General features: G+C 45.1%; 1 protein-coding gene across 1 annotated transcript in view; it reads left to right on the forward strand.

Moving 5' to 3' along the window:
* The window catches only part of LOC144157625 (uncharacterized), a 28,300-nt gene extending 21,029 nt beyond the window's left edge, over positions 1-7,271 (forward strand). The window contains exons 3-4 of the mRNA XM_077688448.1: positions 5,148-5,304; positions 6,862-7,271. Coding sequence (XP_077544574.1) covers positions 5,148-5,304; positions 6,862-7,031 — 327 coding nt within the window. The 3' untranslated portion in view covers positions 7,032-7,271. The remainder of the gene's footprint in view (positions 1-5,147; positions 5,305-6,861) is intronic.
* Positions 7,272-10,617: the final 3,346 nt, after the last annotated feature.

Consider the following 10,617-nt stretch of genomic DNA (forward strand, 5'->3'; position numbering starts at 1 on the left):
AATCCTCTCTATAAAGCACGTCAAATTTATCGTACGATCCCGGGTATCGGAGAACGGTTTTGGCGCGGGCTTCTTACGACGACGCAAAAGGCATAATTTCGTGGCCCTTGCTATATTGTCCGCAAACACAAATTCTTACAATCTGCGCTCCCCCACCCCTCGAAAAAAAAAGAAATCCAGGGACTTACCTGTCCGCTCGTGTTCAACCGGGCTATGCCCGTAATACACACACCAGCGGGCTTGACGTGGCCGCCGCTGCTTGGCTTGCGTTCCCGGTGGCCCTAATAAACCCATCGCATTCGCAGTTGCTTCCACTGTTACACCGACCTCGAAGCACACATTTGATGTCAGCGGAAGCGAACGTGGTCAATAAAGTGTGAACGCTCGGAACTAAGTATGAACTATACAGAGCAAGAGTCAAAGCGCGGGACCCCAACTTGCCCCACGCTGAAATTACTCTATACTGCGCACGCGCGGTAAAGACAAATCACCAGACCACCGCTCGCCACGCGCGAACTTTTTTCCACTCCTACTGCGCATGTGCGGGCAAGATTTTGTTTTGTGTTTTTCGGCTTTCACCGCGTCCCCGGGCGCTCGTCGTCGGCCACTGCAAAGGAAGGTCGCGGGCCATTGCGTGATTGGGAATACGCGTATGCGCCGCAAGCCACACATATCGCTCAGAGCTTCATGATTGCCCCCCTCTTTTCATTTATTTCCTGGCGTCAGGTTTTCCGCTAGTTTATAGCCGTGACACGGGTCGTTGGCGCAGAATATAAGCGTGCTGTAACCACCTGAGGTTTTGTCACGGAAAAGAAGTCTGTCAGGGCCTCTTATATCACGGTATTGAGGATGCCCACCGCATATAAATAGGACGCCATCCGGGACGCGACTAAGAGTGTATCAACAAAAGCATATAGGCCAAGCACAAATCGCCACACTATTAACAACTACCTAATTAGTGCTCAAAAGTTAATCTTAACTTACGCTAGCCATGCACACCTCTTCTCCCCTCTCCGCCCTAGGTAAGTGGGCATGCCCTACAAGGAGGATAAATGGTTCTTCTCTAGCCTGGATGGCGATATCCGGTTGAGCAAAACGGCTGGACGAAACGCGCGGCGATCCAGCTGGCAGCGAGTTTGATGGCGTGTGCTGGTTGCTCATTCAGAGGTCACCTTACTGAACCTGAGTCCAGCGGAGTGAAGTCGCTGGTGCTCTGGGTAGCACTGCGCAGCATCACCAAGCGATCACCAACGGCTACCGTTCAACACCGCGCTTGCTCGCTCCTTGTCGTCCCGTTTAACTCGGGGTTTGCCTTGTTGGTTGGTTGATGCCAAGAGAATGGCTCATATCCACTCAGAAGGATTGGCCAGGAAAAGGGCGCTAACTGAGAAAAAAAAGCTTGTCTCGGGAATAAAAGAAATATAGTGAATGCACTTGACGTACTCGTTTAGGGAAAAAAGCGTATGTAAGCGGGAATGAAAAGGATAATAAGTAGACTGCCAGAAAATGAGGTACGGCATCAGAGAGACACTCCAACTAAAAAGTCAAAACTAATGAATGAGGAAACGATAGAAAGGAGGACAGCCATGAAAGGTATGTAAAGAAATAAAGCAAGACGATACCCAGTAAAGGAGAGGCAGTGAGCGGGAAGGCGGTAAGTACTGGACCGGCATGTTTTAAAGAGCAGCCCGCCATTTTGATCTAGCGGCTAGAACGGTTTGTCTCTAGTTCATCGCCACTTCAACTTCCTCCTCTTCTCCTTTCTTGTGTGGCTTGTACACTGGTCTCAAATCTCGTCACTGCTTTCAAATCTCGTCTTTTGAGAGTTTCAGTGGCTGATTTCTCTTCTTTCTCTTTTCCATTTTCACCCGTTCTTTAATTTGGGTATGGGCAATCTATTCTTTCTCTTCTGTATAAACATGCCTCACTATTCACCACATGAAATGTACTGCTGAGGTGCTCACCGCATTAAACACTTTTGCGTGGTATATGAATGCCCTTACACTCCGCCGATTTTTGATAACTTCATTGATGAAAACTGAGTAATAAATGGCTCACTATCCTTTTATATACCCAGCATGGGCCCTGGGGTGTTCTAAATCTAGGCTGTCACTCAATACGCCACCTATTACCTCGGTAAATAACAGTATATGTATTACCAAGATGTGTATTACCAAAATATGTATTCAATGGTTTCTGTTTGGTTTGTATTCCCATACAGTTCTTGGTATGTCGCTTGTGGTGAATCAGAATTACGATGGGGTTTATCTACGCTATGTGCGCCTTTAAAGTCCCATGACTTTCTAAAAATAGTGCACCAAGATTTTATAGTACACCTGCTGTCTGCTTTAATTTATCCAGAGTCATGCCGTCGCAAACTGCAGCTTTTCTTTTTTTTCATTTCCTTGAGTGCCTTTCCTTATTGCTCTTTAGTTATTTGTGAGACCTCACAAGGTGAACTTTTAACCTCACTAGCGAACGTTGGCGTCACATGGCTAGCGTCCAGCATGGAAATGAGTGCTTTTGGTAGTTCTATTGTACTATCCATGTTGTGAGTAAGGTAACCCTGTAAGTCCTCCAGTGCTCAATGTTAGTCCTCCAGGAGACCGCCAGGCTTCTTGTTAGCGCTTTCAGTCTTAGCGCAGCCGTCCGCATTTGGCCTGTTGTTGTGTGGTTGTTGGCACAAACCAATTTATTTTCCCAATTTATTTCGCCAAATATATTCCCAATTTATTTTCATCCACCGTCCTCGAAGATTTCGTGATCCTACTTTTCACAATAGGTTTTGTGGTTTTTAGGCGCAGTTTACCAGGTGGTTTCTAAATTACTCTTCTCTTACAGCTACAGCTTACACGGCGATTATCTTTGATACGTTGTGTTTTACTCATTCAACTCTTATAATACGCTTTTTTGGTTCCAGATGACCGGTTGTATTTCATTCTTTTTAGTTACAGTGGTCGACTGCTTTTGTACGCGCGTTTATTTTTTTGTTTTATAGGCTTTGTTGAGTGTGTAGCGCTCCGCATTATTTAATCTCTTCCTATATAACGCGCAATATATTCCTAGCCGTGTTTGTCTTCTTTTATTATTTTTTATGTGCATATATTTCTTCTTGTAAAATTGTTGCTTACGATGTTATGAATCAGATAGTTTTGCTATGTTCAAGAGATGACCGGCAGTTTGCTGCATTTTCCTGCTGTGTATTTTGTAACACCAATCTTTTCGTCAATACTTCGGCAACTAAGACTAAGTGAAATAAATGCTCAGTATAATATGAACCTAACCGCTCATATTATTGTCTGTGGTTAAATGGGGGAATTCCTTCGGAAATGTATTTTTACAACTCCAGAGTCCCGTCTCGGACCCTATGTTGGTTTTGTAGTTTTCACTACTTCCATTTTTTGCTTTTTCAATCCACATTTCGTTCGCACGTTACCATTTTGTGATTACTGATAGACCGGCCTACACCTCCAGTTCCCCCCCAAACCTGGATTGTATCGTACAGTACAGTCGATTTTTTAACGTACACCGTAGAAAATTTTACGTCACTTTTCTATTCCTTCGTTGTTATTCTACTTCTTCCAGTTTCTTCGGTCTAGTTCTATTTTATGTTTGTTTTTGTTTTGCATACCTCACATGTGTTTATGACCCTCACAATATTTCTCTCAAAACCGAGGAGTCTGCCAGCTCTGCTCTTGTGGTCCCTTACTCCAATGTTTCCCATTGACCTCCATCCCTCCTTATTCTCATCTACGTTATTGTTAGACCCCACCACAATTATATTCCACGTTGATGCGTTGTTAATTGCTTATTCCAATTTCTCTGATACAGTATCGGCGACCTCACCAGAGTAGCTGGCTGTCCGTACCTAAGTTCGTGCTATTTTGAGCCTGCATCATTTGTTCAACTTGGTCAAAGCGAGTCGCCTCTTTCTAATAACATTGAAACTTCGTCTTCATCGCACTGTACTTCTCTGTGGATCAACAATCCCTTCCTGTGCTCTCTTTTACTTGAGGTACACAGTAGCACACAGTATGGACGCTACTCAACTCCGTGAAGCTGCTGTAGTTCGAACCTCGCATAGTCCTATTTTATCCCACAACTGTGTCCGAGAACTCCTATGGTGGCACACCTAAGCTTTCCTTCCAAGAGAGAGCTCGACACGCAACGTTGCGACGTTCAAGTTATGGGCTGCCCGACCGAATGAACAAGTTCTGGACACCCTCGGTGCGGTGTCGGTTGCCTCACTTCCGCTGTCGTCCCCTAAATGTCAGCTTTTGGGGGCTCAGGGCCGAGACGTACATGGTTCAGTCCTGCCAGGTGGGTGTTAGCCTAGTAGAACACCACGATTGCAAGATACTTCTCTACTGGCTTCTTATGATCCGGAGTTCAATTACTAAAAAAGTGCTAGCATCGGTGGACCGACACACTAGACCTCGTGAATGTGATTGACGTTATTTTCATTGAGCCAGTTCTCTCTGTACGATATTTTTTTAGATTTCCGTTCCCCCTTCGGAAACTAATATCAACAGGGAAGGAGGCTGCTTATGGTGGTCTATGTATGACCTATATGTTCCTTACCTTAGGCCAGACAGGCCGATGCTTGAATGAACGGCTGAAAGAACATGACTACAATGTCCGTCGGCCTTCACAAGGCCACGTGTGGCAGCACGTACGTGACTGCCTGCTGTGGGCTGGTCGAATCCCTGTGTTCGATAACACAACAGTAATCTTTAAGAGCAGGAACCAGACCACGAGGGAACTTGTTGAAGCTGCTACGATTGCAAGAGCGGGTGATAAATGTGTGAGTGTGCCCTCGTTAGCTATCACGCCAGAGGAAATCACATTCTCGGAGGCCGGAGAAAGGTGGATGTGGCGATAACTTCAGTGACGCAATAATAGTTTGACAGGCTGGGCATCCTTCTCTTCTTCTCTCTTTGTGCGCACTTGTTGCATTTTTTCGCCTGTATGTGTGCTATTTATTTTGCGCAGCTTGCAATAAAGCCATAAGGTGATTGTCAGCGCTTGTGGTGTGTAACTCTGTGTGTAACCTTCCTTTGTATCTAAAAACCACCAACTAGCCCAACATGGCACCCTTTTAGAACCTTCACATCTCAGGTGCCTTTCTTCTCTTCCAGCCTTTGCAGTTGCTGAAAGGCTTTCTTCCACCAACACGAGCAATGGATCTGGATTCCTTGCGTGCACACGCCGCCAGCCTCGTTTGTGAAGCGAGCCTGTGCCCTCTGTCCTGCGAAGTGTTCCACACGTCAGCAGTCATGCAAAAGACCGTCGAAGAAGCGGCTGGTACGTGAGCGAGACGGGCGCTGTTCGTCTTCAGCATTCGCAAAAAAGAGCGACTTTAGGATACGTTCATTAGCACATTCGACGAAATATATCGGACCATGAAAAAACCAACCATCAGAGGGCGAAAAACCAAATTTGCTTCATTTAAGGTGGACTGAGCAGCCGTAGGATAATACACGTTTCGTCATTGATCGATCGTGTGGTTTAACGCAGCTGCTCTAAACAGGCAATGCGGAGCGTCGTAGTGGAGGGTTGCGTATTAATTTTGATCATCTGCGGATCTTTGACATGCGCCAAAATCTTTAAAACATGGGTGCTTTCGCATTTCGCCACCAGCAGAAAAGTGGCCGCTGAGGCCGGGAATTGAACCCGTGTCCTCAGCAGCATAACGCCTTACCCACTGAGCCAACGCGGCGGGTTCAAACAAGTGCACATGCATGTTGATGGCGTGCTCGCCTGAAGGTATTATTTCTTTACTTCTTTGTGACCTCGAAACTAGCTGCATCATAAATTAGGGAAGATATGACACCTAAATGCATGCACCAGAAAGTTTACCTACGTCAAGCTGCTCGGTATTTAAGAAAAAGCTAACCAGTACCCACCTACTCTGCGGCAGCAGTTTGATAACAGAAATATTACAGACGATCTCCTGATCTGTGACGGAGAACGGAACGACAGCGCACTTCGCAGTACTCCACGCATAGGACCACGAATAATCCTGGGGAAGTGGTTGAATGACAGAACACCGATGGTGATTTTACTGTTTCCGGAAGAGCCGTAGCTCGCGAACAATGGGTTGGAGAAGAGGAAATCGCTGGCAGCCATCGCACCAGCGTGAATTGTGTATTTCTGCTACATCAGCTTTTGATATTTTAATTGCAACCAATATCTGGCTTTTATGTGGTGCTTGTCGGCGCACAAGTTGTACAGTTTACGGGGACAAGCAACTCCCCAAATACTGGCCTCTGAACTTGGAAGTGTGCCGCCATAGGCCCCATCAGCAAGTTGATGAGACGACAGCTGCGGGCGAAGTGGCACTACCCAACGCACTATTCCCCTAGGCTTGCACAAACATCGGCGAGGCATACTAAGAAAATAGGTTAGAAAATCTAGACTTCATTCTTGTTGAGTGATTAGAATTCTTATGACGCGTTACCGCGTGTATTTAGGACTATATAACGCCAGCATAACCACTTAATATTCAAATATGAGTGGTATCACCCGCCGAAGCCCCAAATGTGCTATGAGGCCCGGCTATCGACCACAGAATCGAGACCATCTGCAGATCTGTAACGTGTGGCCTGATCTCGACACACGAGCGTTTTCACTTCGCGCCTTCAGAACTGCCGCCCCGACCAGATGAGATTATTCTGGGAAACGAAATTAGCTTGAGATTTTCAAGGATGTGTTTTGGCACCATGTTCCGTATAACTGGTTTTTCTCACGCTATCGGCGAAACTTTAGAGCCTTTTATGCACGGGCAAGAATTACGAGATATTTTTGCTTACGTTAATGAGGGAGTGATAAGTTTGCAATGTACTTCTGCTTTCTACGCAGATATCTTCACTTCTTCAAACGCCATCCTTCCACTACTAGGCGACGACGAAAAGGCTGAGCTCCGACAGTTGGTATACGACTCCCTTGACGACTTGCTAAAGAGAACTTGTGGGCGGCGTTTCAAGGAACAGCAAATGGTGGTCATCCACGCCTATAAGCCATGCAACTGACCATGGAGACTTGCGAAAATACCGCGTATCAACTACACCCGCATCAGTCATGATGCACCATGGTGCATTTATGATTAGTTTTGAGGCAGGAAGTGATGTTATTTGTTTAGGGTTAAATGCTGAGTGGCCTGTTTGTAAGTGGCTACAGTGTCGTCTTTTTATACAGAAAATATTCGCCAAACATTTGCTGTACTCTTACCGGAGTTCGAAGGTAAAAATCGAGCTTCCGCGTGCGCTGCTTGCTGCTAGCAATAAATCTTGCTTTACTATACTGATTTTGTCAGTCTTATTTGCTCACTAGAAAAGGGCACCATTGCACTTATAATGATCGACTAGGAAAGGATACAATTACATTGATAAAGTACGAATCTTGATGTATTATGATCACAAAGCCGCAATATTCCCGTGTTGAAATTCTTACATTTTTCTCTCTGTTTTATGTCACTGCCCTTACCTAAATTTAGATGTTTCGTATAAGACACCTTTCGGGGTCAATCAGGACCATCCGAAAATAGCAGTACACTTAAAACGTGATATGGCAAACCCCTTTTTAACGATTTCCTGGATTTAGCCAAGTCTTTCAAATACCCATTTCCACCTTCTTTCAAGCCTATGTGTTAGCCACCTCTATATAACGAAGGTGTTGCGACGGTGAACTTGGATACAACTAATTCGCTACGCTGATGAGTCAAGGTTTCTTGTCCTTTCTTTGAGAAATAGTCTGGCGAAATATACTAATTTAGCCAATTTTGCTATCACCGCAATCTCTTGCGCGTTTCCGCATTCAAAATTCTCCTCCGAAATCCCCCTACCCAACCAGTCGACATCGTCTGGATCCCGGCCCACACTGGGGTGGGAGGCAACGAGGTGGACCACAAAGCAGCACGAGAACTCACCAGCCGTGCTGGGTTCGATCCTGCGCTCGACTACGGGGCTCGGTCGGCCCGCGATGGACTGCTCTCTTACCAAGAAATCACTTAACATTACCGCCTCTCCCGCCACCGCTATCCCCCTGCCCACACATCCCTCACCAACGCTCAGGAGCGCCTACACTCTTAGTCAATTCCTGGTTATACGACCCGTATGCAGGCGGGCCGCCGCGTCATTTTAAAGCCGCTTATAAAGCGGCGGTTCAGGCGGCCTCGCGCGCAAGCGGCCCGCCGAACACGTGGCCCACCAAACACGCGGCCCGGCATTTAACCGGCCGTATTGAGGGCCGCCTAACCAGCGGGCCTAAACACCGGGCCGTGAGTTCGGCAGGCCAGTGGTCGTAATTTTTCTACGCGGCCCGTTAATCTAATCTATTCCCGCTTACGAAGCGGCCCCCGAATCATACGGCCCCTCAAATAAGCGGCCTTCTTGCTTTTCACACAAAAAAGAGAAAAAACCAGGCACTCGGGCAGAATTGAGTCCATCCGTTTTTTTTTTTCGCTCGCATTGCCAGGCCAACATCAGCATCCCGTGACGAATGCTCTAACACATGTTACAGCATACGACTCACACAAAGTGCACATAGGCACATACACGCAACCCTGCGGAGAATAGAACCTGTGTCTATACTACAACACATGAAGAGGCGGGTATCATAACCACGGCGCCACGACCCACGGGGTTGCTGGGGTGTGCAAACATGGGCTTATAAGTATTTTGCATGCTGTTGCCCGTCAAGCAGGAGTCTTAAATAACACATCCGGCGGGGAGTGACTTTCTTTAGAACACTGTTTTTGAATCACTCTACCAAAGAGGCATAATACTACGGTTTGGGGGCTTTAAGTACATTGGTACGAGCGGAAACCTTTTGTCATGCTGTGTGCCCGTTTCAACAGTATGACGCGCCGTGCGGTGATTTATTCCATCGATGCAAACGGAATTGATAACAGTTCTTCTTCCTTGTTACCAAAAGTATACTTGGACATTGGCAGAAAGTGCCCCCTATGACAATGCATGCAAATAACTAGCACGTAAGGCACACTGTCGTGCTGAACATAAGAGCTGTCTGGCAAGTATACCAAGCATAAAATGGTGTACTGAATTTTTTCTGCTCGTCGTAGCTCTTCTGATGGTGCGGTTACATGCCTTCATCTTTATTTTTGTAATAGGGGGCGGTAGTAAATTACGTCTCTGATAATGTAATGAACTAATAATAAATTACTCACTCTATATCACATTGTGTCGCGACACCTGCAGAATTCGTGATCGCGAGCACACAAAGATTATCTTAGCTTTTTCTCGCGCAGACCGGATAGGCGCTTGGCCGTGTAACTTGTAACGCCCTGCATTTCCAGAAAAACGCAGTTTTCGCGTAAGTTCCACCTTTAATCGTTATAGTATCGTAAATAAAGATCATTGGTCAAACCAAATTTTGAGAAACCAAAAATTAAGAAAAATATAAAAAAGAATGACCGAAACTGGCAAACAGTATAACACCCTGCATTTCCACAATAATGCAGATTTTGCGGAAATTCCACTTGTATTCGTTATCATAGCGTAGATCGAGATAATTGGCCGAACATAATTTCGAAAAACTAAAAACCAAGAAAAATATAAAACATACTTAAAGTGGTGAGCCGTGTAACACCCTTCATTGACAAAAAATGCAGGTTTGGCGTAAGTAACACCTGTGATCGTTATAGTAGGGTAAATGGAGACAATTGGACGGACAGGACTTAAAAAAATCAAGAAATTTGGCTTTAAAAGACTCACACTCAGGAGAAGCGGCATAAGAATGCTGGGCATTATAGTAGACAATTCTCTTAATTTCTGCAATTTTTTTAAGTGGCCTCATTTCATTCGCGCTTCCGTTATTAACGAGTTATATTATTGTACGCGGAAGCGCAAGGTCGCGGTTCAGCATTTTCAACATTTTCAAGGCCGTTCAACAAAACCATAGCACTTGGTCATGAACGCACACTTGTGCATCTGTAGTTTAGATCGTATAAAACAATGCCACCAATAAATGGGTTACAATGGCTGCAATTGCACTAACACATTTGTTATTTGTGCACTCTGGGACATCTTCATGACCTCAGTTGCCATGCAATAATGGCCTCAGTTGTCATGCAATGAGGTTTTACATTTATAATCTCAGTGTTTTTCCACCTGATCTATCAGGCCTCAATGCACATACCACGAATTAAAAAAAAACTCCCTATATTTACAATGACATGTTGCAAGCAAAGCTGTAAAGCAAGTATCTTTATACCTTAAGGATCTTGAAGTGATAGTCTACTCATACAAGCTTGGTACATGAACAGAGAGCTGAGTTGGGTATGTAAATTTTAAGTATTTTGTCATTTTCGAATTCATGAGCATGCACAAGTGTGAGATGAAAATTACATGAATGACACCATGTCGAAGGAACAATGTTTTCTTTATATTGATATCAAAAATACAATTATCAACACGAAATACTTATACTGAAATAACAAATACAAATATTCGCAGATTTCCCTTATGGAACCCACCAATGAAAATATTATTTTGTGGAAGAGCACATAAGGACCTGTCAAGATAAAATTATTGCTTTCACTTATGGAATTTTCGGCAGCTTGCTGAACAGGGAGGAAACTCATTTCTTCTTGCAGGC

The sequence above is a fragment of the Haemaphysalis longicornis genome, unplaced genomic scaffold (genome assembly GCF_048455015.1).
Source record: "Haemaphysalis longicornis isolate Haplotype H1 unplaced genomic scaffold, Haemaphysalis longicornis Haplotype H1 scaffold_10, whole genome shotgun sequence".
Taxonomy (NCBI): domain Eukaryota; kingdom Metazoa; phylum Arthropoda; class Arachnida; order Ixodida; family Ixodidae; genus Haemaphysalis; species Haemaphysalis longicornis.